This window comes from Zalophus californianus, chromosome 4 (assembly GCF_009762305.2).
Source record: "Zalophus californianus isolate mZalCal1 chromosome 4, mZalCal1.pri.v2, whole genome shotgun sequence".
NCBI lineage: Eukaryota > Metazoa > Chordata > Mammalia > Carnivora > Otariidae > Zalophus > Zalophus californianus.
In genome coordinates, this window is record NC_045598.1 from 16,068,746 (window position 1) to 16,092,185 (window position 23,440).

General features: G+C 55.5%; 1 protein-coding gene across 3 annotated transcripts in view; it reads right to left on the bottom strand.

Moving 5' to 3' along the window:
• HSPG2 (heparan sulfate proteoglycan 2) overlaps positions 1 to 23,440 on the bottom strand; it is a 97,413-nt gene that overhangs the window by 63,692 nt on the left and 10,281 nt on the right. For all 3 annotated transcript variants that reach the window (XM_027605152.1, XM_027605161.1, XM_027605145.1), the window contains exon 2: positions 517 to 652. In XM_027605152.1, coding sequence (XP_027460953.1) covers positions 517 to 652 — 136 coding nt within the window. The remainder of the gene's footprint in view (positions 1 to 516; positions 653 to 23,440) is intronic.

Sequence of the window (23,440 nt, forward strand, 5' to 3'; positions counted from 1 at the left end):
GAGTACCTACCAGGTGTCGGGCACGGTTCGGGGCACCTGGCACATAGTGGGCCAGGTCATGAAAGCCGAGAAGTGTCGTCTCTTCCCCACGCCTAGGGAGGCTGGCTGGGAAAAGTCCACTCAGAAGCCTCCATCAGAGAGGGTGCGGACCAAGGCCGCACACTCCGGGGGCTTGACTGTCTGCCCATGCTGGTGGGAGGGGCCCGGTCACACGGGCCACCAGGGGAGGCCAGGAGTGCGTGCAGAAAGGGGTGGTAACTGTCCTCTACTGTGCCTTGTCCACCACCTCCCCGTCGGTCCTCATCATCCTGTGCTGTGCCAAGCAGCCACCATCCCAGGGTCACACAGGTTGTAAGCAGAGCATCTGGGGGTCACTGGGACCAGGGCTTAGGATGCCCATCTCTGGAGGCACCCCCTTGGGCCAGCTTCCAGGGGCCTCTTTAAGGACCAGTGGGAAGAACCCCACCTCCACCCCCTTACCTCTTCCACTCCCTGCCACCAGAACCCTCTGCTCACCTCCAGAGGCCTCGTCAGCCAGCAAGTCCTCGTCGTCAGAGAGGTCTGAGTACCTCCAGCCAGCCCGGCCCGCCGTGACAGTCTCGGCATCCTCGGGCAGGGACAAGCCATCATACGCTTGCAGCCCGTGGACCACCTGTGGGAGATCACACAACCAAAGGTCACCTTCACCTGCCCCTGCCAAGCCCAGGACCCCTCCCTTCACTTCAAGGGGGACCCAGAGTGCCCCCCCGCCAAAGCCCCGGAGTGCTTAAGTCAGACGTGGTTTGGCTAAGAGAGTCAGGCTGGGGCTGAACCGCTGTTTTTGACTCTGTGTCTCCAAAGCCCCATTTGCCCCGGGAGGCCTCAGAGCCCAACCCTGCAAATTCACTGAGTCTGAGTGAACCCTCAAATAACCAGAGAGTAAAATTAAAATCACTTTGGTAAGTGACGACTGACTCGTCTTCCTTCGGGGAAGGCAAGGTCATCCAGGACACGAGGTGGTAGACCGGGGGCCACGGGCAGGTAAAGGGTGACCTGGGCCAGCAAAGAAGGATGACCAGGGTCAGGGTGGATAGGGGACAGAGACAGAAATCAAGGGTGAGTCCACCAAAGCTGCTGTCTCTAATGACAGCTTCCCACCAGGCCATCTTGGCCCCTCTTTCGGCCTCAGTCCCTGGCCTCCAAAGCTCCAAGCCACAGAAAACACATTCCAGCCATGTTGGACAACTCGCTCCGGCGCTCGTGGCCACACTGACAAGCTCATCTGTGCACCCAGCCGCGGGGGTGGAGCCCAGCAGCTGGACAGGCATGGTGTCAACTCTGTGTGACCTCAGGCTGATGCTGAGCCTAGCACAAGTTCTACCCCAGGCTCCTGTACCACAGAGGGCCTGCTGAGACCCTGCGCCCCACAGGCCAGAGCAGAGGGGCCCCCAGCGGCCCTCACGCCTACCTTTCTCAGGTCGGGGTAGGGGCAGTGAACACCTCTTGCCCCTCAGACAAGATCAAGATGTTTCCAAAAGAGTTTTATCAGATAACGTGGACGAAAACACAAGCCCAGGGGAGCCCGAGAGAACCCCAGAGCCCCCAAGCACCAGCATGCACGGATGTGCCGTGGCCCCATAATGCACGTCCAGCCCCAGATAACCTGGAGCAAGTGTCTCAGGCCCTGCCGTGGCCTCGGCCCTCCCTGGGGAGCCCAGCCCAGCCAGAAGGAAATGGTCTCGCTTTTGAAAACCAGACCCAGCCCTCACTGGCTAGACAAGGTGATGGCAGCAGGAAAGAGGCCCAAGCAGGAGAAGAAAAACAATGAGCCGGCCAGTCTCTCTCCCGCCCTACACCCGCTCCCCCCGCTGCCCCCAACTTTGCCCAGCCCATGTCCCTGTAGCCTCTGGCCTTTTCTTGAGCTAGTCCCTCCTCGGGAATGCCCTTCCTCCCTTTGTTTATCTGGCTAACTAAGTCACCCTCCAAAATTCAGCTAACCGTCACCTCCTCTAACAGCTCGGTAAGAAAAAGGAAAGAATTACTGACATTCACAGCAACACGGCTGAAGCTCAGTCAAACACACGTGATGAGTGAAAGACACTGGACACAGAAGGCAACATACTGTGTGACCTCACTGAGATGCAACTCTAGGGGGGAAAGGTCTAACTTCAGTGACAGAAATGTCACTAGTTGCCTGGGACCAGGGGTGGGCAGGCTGACCGGGCAGGGACACAAGGGAAACTTTTGGAGTGACAGTTCCCTGGTTATATACATCTCGTGATTGAACTGTACCCTTAAAATGGGTACATTTTATTGTATGTAATTTGCACCTCGAGAAAGATGACTAAAAAGAAAAGTCTCAAATAAAATAAAATAAAATAAAATAAAATAAAATAAAATAAAATAAAATAAAATAAAATAAAATAAAAATAAAAAAAAGAAAGACAATTTCCTTTGGGAGACTTTGTCCTGACACTTGGCCTTCACAGTCCCCTCTGTGCCCAGGCTGGATTCTGGGCGTTCCTGGGCTCACACTCTAATCACCTGTATCTCCACTGGAATGGAAGCACCCTGAAGGAAGGGACCCCATGTTCAATAACTACTTGAATGAACAAATGAATGAATGGTCAAAAATGTCATCACCTATTAATACTAGCTGTTTGCTGAACCTGACTTGCTTTGGAGGTACCACCTGCCCCCAAGCAGTCTATATGCAATCTCCCTTCCTAGGCTGGGAGCAACTTGGGGGCAGGGACCGGTGCCATTTCATCACCTTTATGTCTGCAGTGCTACCAAGCCTTGTGCAAGGTCTGCATTGCTCACGACTTACCCCTGCCATGGCCTAAAGCCCCTTCCCCTCCAACGCAGGGGCACACCCCTCCTCCTGTTCCTTTCCCTTTCCCACCCTCTCTCTGGACAAATGCCCATCCCCCTCCTAGGTGACCAGTGGACTTCTGGGCCATGCCCACAGGGTCTGTACCCAGGAATGAACTATAGAACCTCCAGGAGCTGGTGAGAAATAGATTCCAGGGCCCCTTCTCATCCAGGTGGGAGGGATGCAGTGGCATGTGTGCAGAGAACTCTAACTCACTGGCTAAGAACCACAAGATCAATCCCCATGAGGGGTTCTCCCTCCTTCCCTGGCTGCGGGTAGAGGGCAATGTTCCCACTGCGGGGGGAGGGGGGCTTCAGAGCAGGTCCTGACTGGCCTAAGGGAAGTGTGAGGCTAAGACTGGTATAGGGGCACAGACACTGGGCCAGAAGAGGTTAGAGCGGCAGGCTTGGATCCCTCCCACCTGGGGAGGGCTCTCCCTCTTTGTCACTGCCACACACCCCCTCCATGCAAGCCAGGCCATGGGGGACATGCATGGGGGGGCACAGAGATTCCCAGCATCCCCTAGACACTGCTGTCTGGAAAGGAAAACTCTGGTGGTGAGCAAGGTCCCAGAGCTTCTCCCAGGCCTGAGCTGGGGCGGGGGGGGGGGGGGGGGGGGGGGGGGGGGGCGGGGGGGGGTGTCGGGACCGGACAGGAAATAGCAAAGTGAGATTCAACTTGGAAAAAAGTCAGGAACACACATCTGCAGTGAGAGGAGTGAGAGAATCCAGGGTATGTTGGGTCCGGATAGAAGACCTCCCACCCAGGGGACTCCAGGGAATGGGCCCTTCCACATGCCAGCCTGCCCTTGCTTGCAGCCCCCTCCCAGGGCCTGAGGCTCTGGGGTCAGATCAGGGCCTGTACGAGGGCCAACCCTGTGAGAGCAGAGACTTCATTTGTGAAAAGCTGAAGATCAAAAGGTTCTAGCAGCTGTATTTTCACATCTGGGAGGAGAGAAGGAGCCAGACTGGAAAGAGCCCAAAGAGCCTGAGACTTGACCATAGAAGGGAACTTGGATTCAGATCTGGAAAGTCTGGGGTCTACTTGGGAACAGAAAGAGCTAACATTTATTGAGCACTTACTACACACCAGGCACTCCTTTAAGGATTTTTATAAATGTTAACCCAGGTTATAGGTGTTAAACAGCCCATTGTAGGGATGGGGACATGGAGCAGTCAGGTCATCGGCTTGAAGATCTAGCAGGTGGGTGAGAGCTGGGATTTGACCTCTGGTGGTTTGGTTCCAATGTTAAGCTTTGCCACTGAGCCGGAACTGACTGAGGTCACTGAGAGTCACTCCACAAAACCTTTCAACCACAGTGCTGTTTCACAGTCTACAGATCATTTCCTCAATCTCAGTGTCATTGGACCTTGACAATGACCCCTGAGGTGGCTGAGCAGGTGTGAAAGGCCCCCCTTTCACAGAGGAGGGACTAGCACCTAGCTTCCCCACGTAACTTGCCCAGGTGAGTGGCAGGCAGAGCCAGGACAGACCCAGGACCTCGGGTTCTGCATCTGCTGATCAGGAAAGAGGCAGGGCTGAGCCTGGGCCTCCAGGCTGGCCTTGAGAGGCCTAAGCAGGGGGCAGGGCCAGGACGTCCAGGGCTGGCCAGTTCCCATCCCAACCCAAACGGCTCCAGGATGGCCCACAGGACACCTGAGCTCAGCGGCCCGAGCCCATGCAATGTGTTGCCTAATGTCCAAGGAGGGCCACTGGTGGCTCCAAGTCAAAGGCAGAAATAGAACCCAGGTTTCCTGCCCTGCAGCCCATCTCCGGCGCGATGAGAAAGCCCAGCTTCCTCCCAGAGGAACCCAGTACTCAGGCAGGCAATGGAGCCGGATGGCGGGGCCGGAGAGGAGGGGTCCAGAAGGCAGCCCTGGGCCAGAGAGGAAAGGAGCCAAGCAGAGAGGGGGATTTTCCAGACCTGGCAGGTTCCTGGTGGGGGAAGTGGAAGCAGCTGACTCATACAAGCCAAGGCCAAAGGACTGTCTAGTGTGCTGGGAACAATTGTTTGGAGCAGGGGTGTGGGCACGGTGGGCCGCCCCCCCAGTGGAGGGCGGGGGGCAGGGGGGACCCAGACAGGAGGACACCAGACAGGTGGGGAACTTCTGGAGACAGCCTCATGAGGCTGGGCTGTGTCCAGGCCTTCCTGGTGGGGATGAGGGTGCACATGAGGTTCCGGGCCCAAGTCCTACAGAGACCCTTTGGGACAAGGGACAGAGGCTGGACCCTCCTCTCCTGGCCTGAGGATGCGGACAGATCTAAGGCTAGCTGGGAAGAACTCGGCATGGAGGTGAAAAGTGGAGCCATTAGAGAGGGGCACAGAAGGTCTGGGGTGAGGGGGGAGGTGTAGCTACGGATACAGGATACGGGGTCTGGGGTTTTTTAAAAGAGTTCCTAAGTGAGGGTCGTGGGCCTTGCAAAGGGTACGTGTGCAGATAAGAGTTTCTGGTGCTGCTAAAATCAAGGGAGGTGGCGGCACAGGGAGGAGATGACAGGAGCGGGCCAACTTCATCGAGGGCTCTCTCCGGCCGGGCCCCGTCCTCAGCACCGCACGGACCACCTCGATGAATCCTCGCAGCAACCGGGGCAGGGCCAGCACTGCTGGGCCATTACTCCTTGTCTGTAGTAAGGGAAATCCAAAGAGCTCTGAAAACTCAGAGCGTTTACTTTTTTTTAAATGAGTTTATAACAAGCTCGTTTGGTGCCAAGTCCTGACCTGAACTGACAGGAAGCTATTAACATCCTATTTACTCCACTCAGGGGTGAGGAGTTGTAGGTTTTGCTGCAGCAATATGATTGTGTTTCATTATGGGGCGTTGCCCCAGACTCCACCGAGTGTTCTCACGTGTTCCACGTAAACTTTCTTCTATCTGGAAACTTCTGAATTCCAAAGCACCTCTGACTCCCAGGGTTTCAGGTGCATTATTATTTCCATTTGGCAGATGAGCAAACGGAGGCTCACAGAGGATCACCGTGTAAATGAAACTGAAGGCATGCAAGGTGCTTGGCTTGATGCCCTGTATACAGTAAGTGCTCAGTAAGTGTTAGAATTAGTACCATGCGGGGGGCACAGAGTAGAGGGTGGGTATGGACAAGAGGTGATGCATGGCAGTGCGGGGCGTGGGCTCAGGCCCTGGGTCGGCCTCCAGGTCTGGGGTGAAGGGAAGGGTCTGACTCTGCTGCCTAAGCTCTGGGCTGGCTGGCGGGGTGGCACCCAGGCCGGGGGGTGACGACACAGCTTGGGGCCGAAGCTCAAGTTATCTGCCGGCTCTGAGGCGGACTCTGGGATGACAGGGGGGCTTTGGGCCGCTCCAGAGACATTATTCACATTCAACTTGGGCAGCCTGCCCATTGCCCCCTCCCCATGGCCCAGGCCTGGGCTGAGCCCACCACTACCCCCGCAGCTGGGCGGGAAGGTCTGAGTACTGCAGTCCCCAGGGGGGCTGCAGCTGCCCAGGGCAAGGCTCCAGGCATCTGGGCTGGAGTGAGCTCACCCTGTCGAAATCCAGAGACTGTGCGGGGGCGGGGGACAAGCAAGCCCCTGCCTGCCCACCTGCCTCCTGCCAACACAGGGCCTGCCTCAGTGTCCCTTCCCCCCATCCAGGGCCCCCGGATCTTCAGGGAAGGACACACACCTGGAGAAGATCCCCCTCCCCTCTGCCACGATACAGGCTCCCAGGTCACCCCACGAGTGCTCCCTGGCTCTGTGACAGCCCGGGCCCCAGATACAGGGTCAAGGTGCCCTGCCCCACCCCCAGACTGCCCAGTGCCCTGTCTATGGGCAGCAGACGGCAAAGGGGAAGGAATCTGTCAGGGCAGCATTTTGTTGTGCAAACTGCCAGGGGCGGGTGAGCCCGACACAAAGGCCAAAAGGCCTTTAATCCCCTGGCAGGCCAAGAGGGGCGCCGGGCCGGAAAGGAGGTGGCCACAGCTCTTCTGGCATGCCTACCCTGCCCGTGCCAACTCGGGAGGCCTGCCAGCTTCCCACAGTCAGGCTCCCAAGGTGCAGGGGCCTTCGCCAGCCCGTTGCCCAGGAAGAACCACCATCCCCTGAATAAGGAGAATGGCAGAGGCACAGCAAGCCCTCCCTGGGCGCAGGTGCCAAGATAAGGTTTTCACAGGGCTTATGTCGTGCAAACACAGCCCTGAAAGCAGATACCGGCTCTTTCCCCCACCGCCCACCATGCCCAGCTTACAGATAAAAAAGAAGCTCAGAGATGTGAAGTCACCTACCTAAGGTCACACAGCTAAGGCAGCGGGAATCCAGTGTGAAAGCAGGGACCCCTCTTCTGTACTCTGCTAGCTTGGGGGCACAGCAGCTTCTGACCCCAAGGCCCGGGACCTGCAAAGCCTGCATTCGGCCAGGGCCGCGGAAGGGGTGCGGAGGGCCGTCAGGGCCTTCAACAGAGAACAAGGGAACGGGAGCGCGGAGCTCTGAGGTCTCTTGTCCCAGCTCTGCCCAAACTCACCATGTGGCCTTGGACAAGCCCCTTGACACTCTTCCCTTTAGCGCATACTGCAGTGAGTACCCACTCAACGCACTAGGCCTCCACACCAGCTATCTGTGTTGATGTGAACGGAAGGAGCAGGAGGGTGGATGCTCCTCTGTTTTGATCACTGCTGCATCTTCAAGACAGAAGACACATACCAGGTGCTCAATTAACATCTGCTGACACAGACAGAACGAATGAATGAGCCGGCGAACCTGCCCAACAGCCCCGAGTGGGAATTAGCCCTTCTGATGAAGCAGAAAGTGAGGTTCAGAAAGAGAAAGTAAGGACTTGCTCGAGATACCACAGCAAGAGCCACACTGCCTCAGTTCCCCATCACTAAAACGGAGGCCGCATCACTTGTCTCAAGGGAAAAGGGGGCCTGGATACCACGCTCGCCGAAACGGCCAACACTCCCTCCACGCTCAGGCTCTTCGGGGGTGAGACAGGTGCAAGAACGCCCTGCCTGGTTTGCCTTCAGCCCAGGGCTGCTGGGAGAGGCAAGTGGAATGAGGGGGGACCTGCTCTGCAAAGCGTGGCCAGGGAACGCTGCCTGGCCCTTTCCCAGGTGGACCTGACACGGTCTCTGCCTTCAAGGTTTCTCTGCACGGAGCTGGGGTTGCGCCCGAATGGGGCTGCCACCACCACGGCCCAAGCAAGAGCACGTTATGAGTCTTGGAGACGTGGCCAGTGGGGCGGAGGGCAGATGCTGCTCGGACAACCCGGATTCCAGGCCGCCTTGGCCACTTATCCTAGCTTGGCAGCCTCAGCTTCCTCCCCCGGAAAAAAAAAAAAAAAAAAAAGGATAATCAATCCAACCTGCCCTATAAGGTCCAATTCAAGTCGCTTTGACCTTTATTTCTCAAGCACCTACTATGTGCTGGGGCCTGGGGATAAAACTGGGAAGTAAAGAGACACAGAGCTCACAGAGCTCTGCGTTCCTAAGGCAATCACACCATTACACCGAGTGAGGACACAGTGCAGAGAGGGCGCTACAGAGGAAGGACCGGGGGCTGGGAGGGCCCAGGGGAGAGTCCCCCTCACTGACTGAGGCAGGTGGGAGTTTGGGGAAGGTTTCCCAGGGGAAAGGACATTTCGGCTGGATCTGAAAGATGGTCTCACCTAAGTAGGGTGGAGAAGGGCACAGTGTGTGTACCAGGCAGAAGGAAGGGCACGGGCCTAGGCCCAGAGGTGGGAAAGTGCCCGGCACGGTCAAGGGACCACCCCTAATGGCCTTTTTCCACAAAAAGAGCAGTGTCCCTTGACTATGCTGGTGTCATGGTGCTAGTCACAGAGCCCAAGTCCCTCGGTCCCCCCAGAGTCCCTGCCCCACAGACACCCCAAGAATGGGCCTCCTCTGGCATTGACTGAGCCGCCTGCCAGCCTAGAGGGAAGCAGCAGGAAGTCACCGGGAAATGCCCCCGCCCCACACGACGCCAGGTACCGCCAAGGCGGTGCGGCAGGGAGGCGAGCAAGTGGGAATGGCTTCCAGGCTGGGCCGCCCAGCAAGAAGGTCCCCAGGGCTTGAACATTATCTGCCAAGCACGGCTGGTGCCAACAACGCCCACGGTGTTCACGCGCCTGCCTCCTGCCTGCAGCCCGGTGTGGTTCTCAGATTTTCTGGCACCCAGGAGGCCCTGCTGCCTGGGAGTGCTAGAGTGTCTGTGGGCCTTCAAGGCCCCAGCAACCCGTTGCATCGGCCCATTTCTCCCTGGGCATCCAGAGAGATGCCCACAGATTTCATGAATGAAGCCCCTAGCACAGTGCCAGGCTTACGGGAGGATGGGGGAGGGAAGGGTCCACAAATTTTTGTTGAAATAAGACACCACTTACTACAAGGACCACCTCCTGAACCTACTGGGTTAGGCCTTTCCATTACTCTTGATTCACCAAAGGATGAGAAGAAATGCCTTTATCATGGGTAAGCAGGTCCTGTGTGACCTGCTTACACACACCACGCGCGCGCACACACCACACACACACACATACGCACCTACACATACTCTCCAACCTCATCTCCTGCTGTGCTCTCCCATTCCTGCCACACTTATCTCAATAGTTTTCAAACACACCTAACTCTCTCCCACCTCACGGCCTTTGCAACTTGCTGCATCCTCTACCTGGGACACTGCCCCAGATGTGCCCACTCCTCTTCCTCTTGTTTCTGTTCAAATGTCACCTTTACAGAGATGCAGACCACATCCCAGGTCCAGAATCTATTAGTCAGCTCTCTGTCACTTCCCTTGCCCTGCTTCACAGCATCTCGCCACCTCCATTCTTTTTTTTTTAAGATTTTATTTATTTTATTTGAGAGAGAGAATGAGAGAGAGAGAGAGAGAGAGAGCACATGAGAGGGGGGAGGGTCAGAGGGAGAAGCAGACTCCCTGCTGAGCAGGGAGCCCGATGCGGGACTCGATCCTGGGACTCTGGGATCATGACCCGAGCTGAAGGCAGCCGCTTAACCAACTGAGCCACCCAGGCGCCCTCACCACCTACATTCTACCCGTGTTTACATATTTATCTGTTTATCATCTGTCACCCCCACTGGAACATCAGCTCCACAAAGGCAGTGACTTTTTCCATATCCCCAGTACCTCCAATTACCTGGCACAGAGTAGCTGCTCGATAACACTTTTTAAGTTAATGAATGGACGGAGTTTATAAATGAAGAGACTGAGTCCCAGAAAGACGGCTTGCCCTGAGTCACAGAGCTGGAAGAGCCAACACTGGGAGCCAGAGCCCTCCCTGGTTCCCAACCAGGAACTCTGTACTACGTGAACCTTCCTCCTGTCATCTCTGACGCCTCAGGCTTTCTAGCCAGGGGGCCCATTTCTGATGGGACAAGGTGCTGCCCTTGGTCACTGAGCGGAGACCTGCTCCCTGCCCAGACTAGCATCCCAGGGAGTGAGTGGGGGCTCAGAGGCGAGCAGGGCCATGGCTCTAGCTTGAGGGCCTTGCCCCAAGCAGCCAGGCCTCCGGGCCTTGGTGACTCTACTCTGCTTGCTCCCATGGGTATCAGCAACAGGAAAAAACAGGCTGGGAGCGGCCACTCTTTGCGGCCAAGGAGGCCAGCTCCCCCTGGCCCCCAGGGTTTTCCTCATCTGCTTCCCGGAGGGGGAGGAAGGGGCCAGCAGGGCCGAGCCCATGACTGAAGACAGGCCTGGGGGTGGGGCGCGGGAGGCAACAGAGCTGGAAATAAAAGGAAGGGCCCCTTCCTTTTGAAGTGCCCCTGTCCCCTGTCCTCATGACTAATGTCCATTCCAAGGCACAGGAACTCTGGACACGCGGGGGGGGGGGGTTCCTGCAGACAAACACATCTGGGAAAGGCTGGTTATACAAAGCTGAGCTGGTTCCCTAAGTCCTCAGTGTCCTGAGCGCCATGGTGAGGGAAGGGGGCAACTATTTACTGCTTCCCAAACTTGCTTAACTTGGAACCCTCATGGGAGGGACTAGGGTTCCACAGAGCACATACTGGAAGCACCCACACTAAACCGACCCCTTTCCCTCGGCTAGCTGCCAGCCAGCTCTCCTTCGGTGAGGCTCTGGATGTAAGATACGGCCCACCGCCGCCACCACCACCCCACCGCCGTCACAGGGGTTTTGAAAAGGGAGCTCTTGAAGACAGAAAGCCCAAGACCCCAGGCAGTAAAGGACTGACCGAGAAAATGCAGGCCGGGCGACAGAGGGTTATGTTCTCTCCTCAGGGAGAAACACTGTCAGAGTCTGAGAAAAGCCAGACAGAAGCTGCCCCTTTCCTCCCTGGCCATCAGCCTGCCCTCTCAGGAGGGGAGTCCTGTCAGAGGGGACACACAGAGGGTGGCCCTGTGCCTGGTCACTTCTGGTCCCCTAGGACCATGCAGAAGGTCAGAGGGTCTCTCCGCCCACGAAAGACGGTGAGCTGAGTGTTCTAAGGGGAAGTTCAGCTGCTGGTGCTCTTCCATGTGGCAAAGTGGGCCAGGAGGGACCGTGAAAGGGCTTCTGGCTCACCCCTCTGTCTGGGGCAAGCCCCTTCCCCTCTCCAGGCCTCAGGTTCCCTCTGTCAAATGATGAAGTAGGCCAGGATCTCTGCTTTCCAGCCTGGTCTCAGCAGCCTTGAGGGCCACTTTAGAAGTGGTTGAGGGGGTGGGGGGACCGATAGAGACCCCCTCTCCCAAATACTTGCTTCAGTGAAAACAAATCCACCCTTCTCCATTTTATATGATGATCTTCTGCATAATACATCCGGTGCAGCCCCTGGTTAGCTGAGAGCAGGTCACTTTACCCTCTGTACCTCTCAGTTCCTCATCTGTAAAATGGGCATGATAGTTCATATTAATAGTATCTAACTCATGGGACTGTTGTAAGGATTAGGTAAAGATGTAAAATGCTACAAATAGCTCTAGCACATGGTGAATGTCCTGTGTGTGCTGTTATTTATCAAAATATTGCAGGATTTAAGCAAAATACTATTATTTTGATTGGCATAAGGGTTTCGCTGCTCAATAAGTTTGAAAGCTCTCAACTTAAATGATCCCAAAGCTTCCTTCTGGCTTTGACATTTTGGACACTGACATCCTGAAACCTTAGGTTTCTAGAATTCTAGGCTATGACTTCCACCAGCAAAGAAGGTGGGGCTTGTCACAGAGGGAATCACAAAGTGAGAATCAAGCCTTAAGGATGGGGCTGCAGGGGACTGCCCAGCATGGGGTCACCATCATCACCATCTATTATACTTCTATTATACTTCTCCAGCCACCCTCTTCCAGAAAAGCTCAAAGCAGCTTACAAAGATGCACCCGGAACGGCAGGAGAGAATGAACTAAACATACGTAGGAGAAGCTCACAAAAGCAGACCGACAGTCTGGAGTGTGCTGAATTCTGGAGGTCTGGGAAAGCAACCATTCATTTGGCTCTGAGGTTTCCAGTGGCCAATGGGAGGAAGGAAACCTGACCAGTCCCTGGACTCCGTGTCCCAGTGAGGTCAAAATAAACCCGTTGCTTAGAGGAAGCACAATTATTCCTGATACCGAGAGCAGGGAATGTCCCAAGGGCAAGGTTGGTCTGGCGCTCTTCTTTGCCCTTGCCAGTGGGGCTGGGCATCCCATAGGGGTCCACTGACCATGACCCCTTGAGCCTGAAGTCAGGGGCAGAGGCTACAGACATCAAAGATCCAGGAGGCTGGGATGGCCGTCCAGAGTGTGCCCCCAGCATCCTTGGCCCTGAGCAGGATTACCCATCCCTCCCCAAACCTGAACACAACCAGTGCCCAAAATAGCCAGAGCACCAGAGAGTGCCAGGAGGCCCCGGGCAGGGGACATGGCTAGGCCTACACAGAGTGGACGACCCAGTGGGCCAACGCACGCACATCCCTGGCGCACAAAGGAGCACCTTCACTCAGGCCCACAGCTCTCCCTGGGAGTCCCCCACCCACGGAGCCCCTCCTCCAGCCAGCACGTTGCTCACGCAGAACCAGGCAGTGCTCCACCCTTCCCACAGGCAGGCTCTCTTGCAGGAGCCAAATGGAAAAGTCTTCCCAGAAACACCAGCCCTACCATATAGGGAAGGCGTCCTCCTGCTCCAGGATCAGCCTCCCCTCAGCATCCTCCATGGTCCCCCAGCTGCAGGCCAAGACAATGGGGGCTATTCTGGGCTGCATGGGGTATTTAAAGCTCTGGCTGGGTCTCTTCCCTGCGGAACAAGAGGCCTTGACCTAGGCAAGACCTTCCTGAAATTGTTGCTGCCCAGACTGTGGTAGCTGCATCCCAACCTCTCCGGCCAGGCCTTGAGGCCCTGAGGGACACAGCACGAGTGCCGCCTCCTCTAGGAAGCCCTCAGGGCCACTGCCCAAGACCCTCGGGAGAGCTGGGTCCTGGGCTCTGCTCCACCACTGGTGTCAGCCCATTTTCTCATCTGAAAACGGGGATAACACAGCAGTGTGTGTACAAGTGCTCGGCGGCTTCTGTGGTTAAGATGAAGCTGTGTCTCCCCAGCCACCGCGTGGGATAGAATGTAAGCAGGCACAGGGATTTTGTTTATTTTGTCACTGCTCTTTTCCTTGCACCTGGCACACAGTAGGTACCGAATAAATATTTATTGCCCGACATAAATATTTGTGGAATGTGTCTGTAACCCCCGTAGAGCCAGTCACTGTGCTGGGTGCCCAGGTGGCTAATACTCCCTGAGGACAACATTGCCAGATCTCATTTTGGGTCCTTAGAACACTCCAGGACTTCGGCTAAGTACTTAACATTGATTCTCTCATGTAATTTGCTCAACAATCCCAAGAGGTAGGTCCTATTCTTATTCTATAAGCAAGAACATGCGAGTTCCACTTCAAGTGGTTAAGGAGTTTGCCTGGAAGAGTGCCTGGCTGGCTCATCGTCGTTGGAGTGTGCAACTTGGGGTCTCAGGGTTGTGAGTTCAAGCCCCGTGTTGGGTGTAGAGATTACTTAAATAAATAAATCTTAAAAAAAAAAAAGGTTGCCCGGGGTCCCAAAACTACTAAGTGGCCAAGGTGACAGGAACCTCAGAGTCTCTAACATCCTGCACGACACACTCTGAAGAAAGGCAGTGGGGTGGACACTGAGCCGGGAGCCAGGAGTCTAGATTCAGCCACTCGGTAGCTGTGTGATTTCAAGCAAGTCACTTGGCCTCTCTGGATCTGTTTTCTCTTCCATAAAAACGGGGGCATTAATTCCTATTTCTTCGTGTTGTTAGTGGAATCAAAGGAACTCAGGGATGTGACCATGTCCCCCATATTAGCCCCAACCCCTCCCCAGGGGCAGTGGCTATGAACGGCGGTGGGAAGATGTCCTTCGAGAGGGAGGGGGTACCCAGTGGTGGCTCTGGAACAAAGCTCAGCAGCTGCTGACAACAGCTGGTAAGAATTCTGGCCTGGTCCAAGCAGGAGGAGAAGGGACGGGCTGAAGAGTCACCTCTGGCCCTCCTCTGTCACCCTTCCCTGCTGACAGCTGCTGGGGCCTCAGGGCCAAGGGCCCCACAGCAGGAGGGGGGTGGGAGCAGAATGGCTGGGGTCATCTCAGTCCCTAGGCTGTCAACTACTCAAATCCCAGGGTCCCTGGCCCTGCTGCGCCTACTGGCCAGGACACAGGCCTCATTCCTGCAGCCCTTTACCCAGTTCCTGGGAAGTTTGGGGGGGAGGGGGAGGGATGGAGCAAAGGTCTGTGGGCCGAAGAAGCCTTGCCTGGGGGCTGGGCGCCCCAGAGACCCTCTTTGGGAGGGGTGGATGGGCAGGGCCAAGTGGGCACGGGGTCCCGAGAGAGGCCTCGTGGTGTTCCTGGCAAATGGCCAGGGGTTGCAGGCCCTTCAAGGAGCTTTCTTGGAGCCTGCGAACCTGGCCTTGCCTGGCTCCACCCCAGGCCCCTCTTGGCCCCACAGTCCTGCTCCCAGCACAGTGCCAACCCTTTCCAGTTCATTCCAGCCCACGCAGCTCTCACTCCTCTGAACTCTTGCATCCCTATAATTACGCCTGGCCATATTTTCCGAGGCGTATGTGGAGAAACAGTTTAACAAAGGATCCCTGGGCCGCTTCCAGGTATCAGAGGCAGCCTGGGAGATGTAGTTTGGATGCACAGGTATTCAAAGCCTGGGGCATGTTCATGGTTTTCAGGAAGACTACTATTTTTCTTAATAAATCAAAGCTATCCTAGGAAATGTGGGTTGGTCACACGCCACTCCACACCACTTGGAGCTAACTGGACGCCCTAGCCTGGCAACTTCCGAGCTGTGTAGCCCTGGGCAAATCACTTGACCCCTCTGAGCCTCTGTTTCCCAATCTATAAAACAGGAATAAAAATGATCACCTTACAAGACTGCTGTGAAGATTTAACAGGACAACCTGTCACTTCCTGCCTTTCCTCCCCTCCCACCCCCACGTCCCCATCCAAGAGCTCACAGGTCCAGAGAGTGAGCTCTCCAGAAACCCCTGGGGAAGAATAATTCCTGCAATGCTTCCCCCACCCCCTCCAGGCGAGGTAAGGCTCAAGTGAAACCTGCCTGGGAAGCCTTCCAACAGATTCCTGGGTCCCGTGCTGCCAGGGATGGGAGGGATCACCTAACCCAAAGCCCTCACTTGTCAGAAGGGGAAGCCAAAAAAGAGCTCAGAGACGGGAAGGAAGGACATCAGGGAAGACCAGCTAGTGCTGAAGAGCCTGAGTTCAAATCCCATTCTGTGACACTGCCCATTGGGTGACTTTCCCCCTTTGAGCTTCATTTTAGTGATCCTGCCCCGCCCCCAAGTGTTGCTATAAGGATAAGATGGCTGGTGTATGCAGAGTACTTGGAATAGTGCTGGGTACTCAGATAGGATGCGGGGGGCTCCAAGAAGAGAAATCCTAGCAAGTTGATGGCAGAGGCAGACCCAGGACCCAGGTCTCTGGCTCCTAACACAGGGCCCTTCTCCTTCCATCATGTCACCTCCTTCCCCTCCTTCCTCAAGGCTGGGGTGTGGGGCTCCACAGAAGAGGGCTCTGGAAGGGTGGCATTAGGCTCGGTCTTTGTTCAGGGGCTGATCAGGGCCTGAGACCCCCATCTCAACTCTGGGACTTACGGCTGGTCCCTCCAGCAGGTCCTAAAAGCCCCAGGCAGACCAAGGCTGAGGAAAGGGCAGGAAGGGTTGGCAAGCCAAGGGTGCACGTCCTTGGCAGGGAGAACTCCAATCTCTCAGGGACTCGGGTTACCGGAAATGGTAAATCTCCCACGGCCTGCCACCTCCGACCAGGAATGTCTGCCGCCCTCAGGAACATCCTGTCCAGTTGCCTCCGGACAGCCAAGGGACAGCCCAGGACCTGGGCCCACCCTGGGGTCCCTACCCCACCCCTGGGGTGTCCAGTTGACCCCTGGGGCTCCCCAGCCAAAGGGTACCTGTCATTCTGGGGCAGGAGAAGAAAAGGCTGGAAGGGGCACCCCCAAAAGACTGAGAACCACCCATAAATCTGATCCATTCACTCATGTCAAGTGTAGATTCTGAACTCCAAATCTGGGTCAAAGTTCTGATCTCATTACCTCAACACAGGAAGTGGTGCAGAGGGAGCTTTGGGGCAGGACTAAGCCGGCTGGAAGCCCGGCCCTGCCATCTTCCAGCTGGCGAGCTTTGGGCAAGTCACCGAGCACCTCCTGCCGCCCGTCTCTGACGAGTGACAAAGCTGTGACGGGCACCCAGTGAGATTCGCGGAGCTGAGGGTGAGTTGCCAAGCACAGGGCCTGGCGCGGAGCCAGGGCCCGATAAATGGCGGCGATCAGAAGGACCAGGAAGAGAAGGCAAGATAACCAGTGACTGTTACGTGCACAGGTATCATGCGCCACATGCGCCTTCTGCCCTCACGGAGGTGACACTCGGCTTGCGAATCAACGGGACCATAAACTAGTATTTGTCAAATGGCAAGAGTGCTATGAAGAAAAATGCAGCAGGGTGAGCCGGACAGGGACTGCCGCAGCGAGGCCTGCTATTTGACACGAGCCGGTTAGGGAAGGGGACGGCGATGTGACGGAAGCCAGGGCACAGTGGAAGGGCACTCAGGGAACAGGGAATAGCGGCTGTATAGGCCGCAGGGCAGGAGTATCCTTAGAATGTTCTGAAAACAGCCAGGAGGCCAGTGACCTAACCCTCACAACTGCCCCGAGAATGAGGTATAATTATTATCCCCCTGGATGAGGCCCAGGAGGCTCAGAGAGGCTGGCCCAAGGTCACAGAAAAAGTGGCAGGGCCAGGATTCCAACCGTCTTTCCCAGCAAGATATCCAGGGGCTACTGTCCCCAGAGCTCCCATGGGGCGGGGCAGGAAGGGGAAAAGCTCCTAAAGTGTCCGAGTCGGAGTTCCGACTTCTCCAGACTGGCTGTGTGATGTCAGGCGTCATGCCTCCTTGCTGGGCCTCAACGGCCTCAGCACTCGTGGGCCTCAGATGCCTGTTTGTCCACCTCCCAGCTAATGAGGGAGGGGGAGAACAGAACATGATGCTCAGAGGTGACCCTGAGCTTCTTCGGCATCTCAGACCCCATGCTCCTCCCCAGACAGGTGTGAATGCCGCGTGTAGACCCTACCAACTCGAACCGCCCAGGGTGACCTCCTGCCTGGCCCCTAAGATTGTCCATCCTGCCTATGCCGGCCCGGGCCTTGTCCCCACTCAGCGCCCGGGGCCCGGTCACAGCTGAGAATCTGTCCTGCACTCCAGCTCCAGACATGCCCTTCATCCCCAGGACCCGGCCCAGGAAGAGCTCCTGGTTGTCCTGACCAGGCAGAGGCCCACGATCAGCTTTCATAACCAGGGGTGCCAAATTAGGCCGCCCTCGAGGGCACAGGGCCAGACCCTGAGGCCCGGCCAAGTGCAAACAACATGCTTGGCGCCCAGATACGGGAGTGTTAGAGCGGGCAGGCTGCCCACTGCCTCCGTCACAACAAACCATCATCTTCATCCTGCCGAGAGGGGCCCAGGCACCTCGGCTGGGAGCAGGGGACTGCCAGGGGAGGCCTCCTCCCTCACCTCCCTGCCCTCGGAATGGGCCCTGGGAATCTCGGAGACTGGACGTGGAGATTCCAGATGCCAGCAGCTGAATGGGCAGATCTGCAGAGACAGCTGAGGGGAGTGGGTGGGAAATTAAGGGGGAAAGGGAGCCTTTTTTAACATGGGTGGAGTCAGGGGAGGGAGAGCTCCCCGGGGGCTGAGGAGAAAGTGGGGAAGGCACAGAGGGAAAATCTTGTCCACCTCCGTCAAGGCTCAGGGGTCTCCAAACTGGGGGTCTCCAAACTGGGACGGGGAACCAGTAACAATGACAACAGCCACCCTTGCTGAGTGTGTAGGGCCACCCAGTAGAACTCTGTGCAGTGATGGAAATGTTCTGTTTACCCTGTCCCATGAGGTAGCCACTAGCCGCCTGTGGCTACTGAGCACTTGAAATGTGGCTGAGGCAATGGAGAAAAGAAATTTTTTATTGTAAACTTAAATTTTATTTTATTTAGTTAAATCTTAGATTTACTAAACAGTCACATGTGGCTAGAGCCATCATACTGGGCAGTGCAGATTACACCATCACCAATCCTTCAAAGCAAGCCTAGAGGGAGCTGTCTCCACTCTACAAAGGAGGAAACTGAGGCTTGCCGAAGGCCACACAGTTGGTAAGCCGCAGAGGGGAAATCAGAACCCAGCCTGGCCCTTCCACTGTGTTCCCCACCCAGGGTCATTGTCAATGCTGGAAAAGACTCACGGAAATTGTACATGTGTGGGCGATAAGGCTGCCCAGTTAATCAGGACATCAAGTCTCTTGCTTTTGGCCTGAATTCTGTCAGCTCCGCCTGTTACCACACGTTGACCAGAAGCTCAGACAGGCCATTTATAAAAATCTTTGATTTCTTGACATGAGGAAAAGGCAAAACGATGATGGAATAATCCCGACTGGTTGAGGAGCCAATTTTCGAGAAAACTGGAAATCTTCAATGACAAGAAAGCTGGACTTGGCCTTCCCGGCCTCATCACTGCAGACCCCATGCAGCCCCTGGCCCCTGAATGTCACTCCCTCTCACAGGGCACATTTCTTGCCTCTAGGCCTTCATGAAGGCTGTTCCCTCCTCCTAGAATGCTGTTCCTATGCCTCCCAATCTGATCTACTCATCCGTCCTTCAAGGCCTGGCTAAATCACCACCTCCACTCTGAAGTCTTCTGGGACCCCCCCCCCCCAAAGACATCTTTCTCCCCCACACATCCCCCCACCCCCAGGACTTAATTTATACCTTTTACAGGACTAGGGATTTGGTCTTAATTATAGCCACTTGAGTAAATGTCTCTACTCTCCTGCTGGAATCAAAGCTCCTTGGGGACAAACACCAGGATGGGTTTTCCCACCTTTTATATCTATTTTAACTTTTAGAGATGTCCCAATGCTGAGCAGCAACTAGTGGATAATAAACATTTGCCAAAATGAGTTGAATTATACTAGTCGCTTAGAAGTCTACGGACTCAATTTCTTATGGCTCTGCCCTCATGTTCTGTGATCCCAACAGGCGAGTCCCCTTCTTACTCTGGACCTCCATTTGCACATCTGTAAAATGGAAGGCAGTAATAGTACCTGCTTTGTTGGGAGATTATTTGTACTTATTATATGTATTTAACAAATACTATGTCCCAGGCACTTGACAGATATTATCTTCATAACAACCCCATAAGCTAGGTATGATTATTACGATCCCCATTTTATAGAAGAGGAAGAAACAGGAAGTGGAATTTAAAAGATGAAAGAGATAATGCAAGTGTGCGGCATGTGGTAATAAGTAGGAACATTTTTATTTCCGGATAATAAAGAATCTGCAGAATGGGGGGGAAATTCAGGATACTTCCCCAGGGCTGGGTACACAGTAAGTGTTCCTCAAAATATTTGCTGCTAGATAACCTCAGTCTCAAATGTACCCGTGATGCACAGGGTGATCCTGGACAGCCCCTGCTCTGATCCCCTGACCTGTCGGGCAGTGACCACTGTCTGTATCCCAGGGCACATCGTAGAGAACCTCTTTCCTGACCCTATCTTTCTCCAAGGATGGGAAGTATGGAATGACTTTGGAATGACCTCTGTCTAGCTGTGCCAAGCCCAATGGCGCATGGAGATAAGGAAGTCTGATTAAGGGGCGCCTGGGTAGCTCAGTCGGTTGGGCGTCTGCCTTCGGCTCAGGTCACGATCCCAGGGTCCTGGGATCCACCCCCACATCGAGCTCCCCGCTCGGTGGGGGAGCCTGCTTCTCCCTCTTGCCCTGCTTGTGCTCTCTCTTTCTCTCTCTCTTTCAAATAAATAAATAAATCTTAAAAAAAAAAAGAAAGTCTGATTAAATCTCAAAGGCAGGAGATACTCTATTTTTTTTTTTTTAAGTTTTATCTATTTGTCAGCGAGAGAAAGAGAGAGAGGGCAGGAGATACTCTTGATTTTCTCCAGTCCTGCCAGGAACTTTGACATACTTCTCCCCAGCCCTAGCCCTGCCCAAAAGAGGGGCAGAAAGGGCAGAATTGGGAAAGAGAATGAACACGGATGGAGCTTCTATGCTGGGCATCTCTCCACGCCTCAGTGTTCACAACAGATGACAGTAATCCCCACATCACAAGGGTGGTTTTCAAGATAAAATGAGACCACCTTTATTATGTGTCTCTTAGGGGATCTCTTGGGGGTACTGCTAGCACACCCGGGCGATTCAGGAGGTCTGGGTGAGGCCCCAGCGTCTGGTGCATGGACCATCCTTGGAGTCAGAACACCACCCTGCATAGGTTATAATAAAAGTTAGCTCTGCTTTTTCTTCTGGAGCTTTAATCCTTAAGAAACATCCCCAGGGGGTTGGAACCATTTTCACCACTGATAATACTGAGGTTCACTGAGGTTGAGTGACTTGCCCAAGCACAGAAGTCTAGAAGGACACAGAAGCAGTATTCGGGGCCAAGTCTGCGGATCTATCCTACCCAAGCATCACGCCACCCCGGGCCCCACCCGCCTCGAGCCAGAGGCACAGAGCTGAGGACACAGCAGCCCTGCCCCTCCGCCACATCACCAGCCCCTGCTGGGCCAGCCAGGGCTCTGGGCAGGGGCCCAGGCTCCCCCCGACGAGGCCCTGGGCCATCACCTCCACTCCCCCAGCGGCCTCCCCCTTCCATCGCCTTATAAAGTGACCTGAGCAGCTCTTCTCCAAGTTGCAGTTAATTTTATATGAAGCAAACCCACTGTCCTGTCACTGCGGCCTCGGCCCCACGGCTTCACACATTCCTGCTGGAGCAACATTACCTAATTTAACCATAGCCCCTGCTCTCCGGGGCTCTCAAAATAGCAGCTGCCAGTGGGGGAATATGCCCTAATGTTATCAAAATAAACAATCCTCCCTCCTCCCCCACTTAGCCTGCACCAACCTCAGGACCCAGCCCCGGGGGGGGGGGAGGGGGGTACAGGGAGCTGGGGGGTGGCACCGAGGGGGCCTGGAGGAGACCCAGAGAGCCTGCCAAAGCCCTGTTCTCTCCAGCCAGCCAGCCTTCTCATACATGCCCTCTTCAAGCATGTTCTTGGGATCTCCCCATGCCCCACCTCCTCCCAAATCCCCCAGCCACAGGCCCAACACCCATGGGCCACCGCTGCCCTGGTTTTACCCAAGACTAGGATTCACTTTCACTTTCTCCTAATAAAAACTATAACAGTAATAATTTCTCCCATTCCCGGGTATTAACTGTGAGCTACATACTTTCTGCACCTTGCTCCTGCTGACACCTGCAAAGTAGAGATTAGTATTCTCTCGTTTCAGATGAGGAAATGGGTGCTCAGAAAGGTGAAGTGACTTGGTCACACAGCCAGAAGTGTCAGCCAGAGTGGGGGTGAGAAGCCGAGCCCAGCGGCTCCAAAGCCCTAACCCTCACACCGCCTTCCAGCCGGGACCCCCCGGCAGGGTCTGAGCCCGGGTGAGGAGGAGCACAGGGGTTCTTCTGGGCTGGGGGCGGGGGCGGACGAGCTTGCTCACCTGGTGTATGACTGTAGGGTCTGCTCACATGGCTGGCACCAAACCACAGGGGCCTATTATGCCTAGCTCATATTTCACCCAGATCCTATGGGCCCTAAGTCTGGCCTCAGGGCCCCAGGGCCACAGGCTGGCCTGTCAATCTATGACTCCAAGACCCTCCCACCTGCTCCCCACACCCTGCCATGTGCCTCAGAACCGGACTGCCACATTAAAGCAGGGAACACCCATGCCGCTTGCTAACATACCTTGGGTGCAACCAGTGGTTAAGGAGCTTCGAGGGCGGGCCTCCCTGCCCCTGCTGCCCAGAATAATCATTAACTGTGGCAGAGCGAAGGCAGAGAGCTGAGGCAGGAGTCCCGGCGGAGGCTGGGGTGCTGAGCAGCCTGGTACACCAGGGGGTGGCCTGGACCACCTGGTTTACTCGGGCTGGCCAGGAAAGCTCAAGGTATCACTAGGGCAGGTGGCCAGGCTGGTGCCTTGGGGGCAATTACAAGAGCCCAAGCTCTCTATTCCCTCACAACCTGTCCTGCCCTGCTCCCCTCTCAACACTGCGAAGACCCTGTAAGCGAAGAGCGCTGGACAGAAGAATGGACCCTGGGGCTTGGGGCCTTCTCAAAGGGCGGGGGGAGGAGGGTGCAGAACAAAACTGAGCTTCCAGGTTTACCTAGGACCAAGTACCAGAGGCAATCCTCAGAGGGGGGGAAAGAAAATCACAAAATAATGGCTCCTGTTATTTGTCGACTGTCTCCTCTGGCTGCAGATCGATATGATCTCTAATCTTCCCCCCAAATCCCACCAAGAAGGTATTACCATTCCCAGCTGACAGATGAGGTTCAGAGAGGTTAAGCCACCAGCCCAGCATCACAGAGCAGTAAGTGATGGAATTAGGACAAAATTCACGGCTGTGCCTCCTGCCCATGACACTATCCCAAAGTACAACCTGCAGAGTTCAATGGAGCAGAATTAACGGACGGGGGGCTAAGAGGCCACCGAATGAGCCCCCTGAGTCCTGGCCAGAAGCCCCAGGGGTGAGAGAGCTGTCGGGGTGGGGGTGGTAAGGAGGGCACCCCTCCCCCCAATCTGGATGTACCAAGTAAAGGTGGTCCCTGGGGCTTCCAGCATCTGTCAGGGCAAGAGCTGAGCCTTCTGGAAGATGGGGGGTGGGTGGGACCTCTTTTGGAGCGCCCAAGGGAGGAGGGTGGGACCTGCAACCCCCTCCCCAGGAGTTCTCCATCCTGCTCCCAGAGAAGAGAATTCCCTTCAGTTGCTCAGGTGAAACCAAGGTGAGGCCCGGGCAGGCTGAAAGCTTTGATCTTATCACACATTCCTGCCCCAGCCTTCCCTTCCTGGCTCCCCACCTCCCCCCCCCCCACAAGGTGGAAACCCAGGCTGACTTAACCCTTTCCTCCACTTCCCGAAATCAAAGCCAGGCCAGGGCTGGTCTCTACCCCCTCCCCCAGAGGAGTGGGGAGAGAGGAAAGAGGGCGAAGGTGGAAAACAGGAGCTTCGGGCCCACCCTCTTTGCTCAACTCAACGTCACAGAGCCCCAAACCTGAACTCTGCGTGCAGCTTCCATTTCTTCTAAATTAAAATAATCAGGCTCAGCATAAATAGCCCCCGTGATTT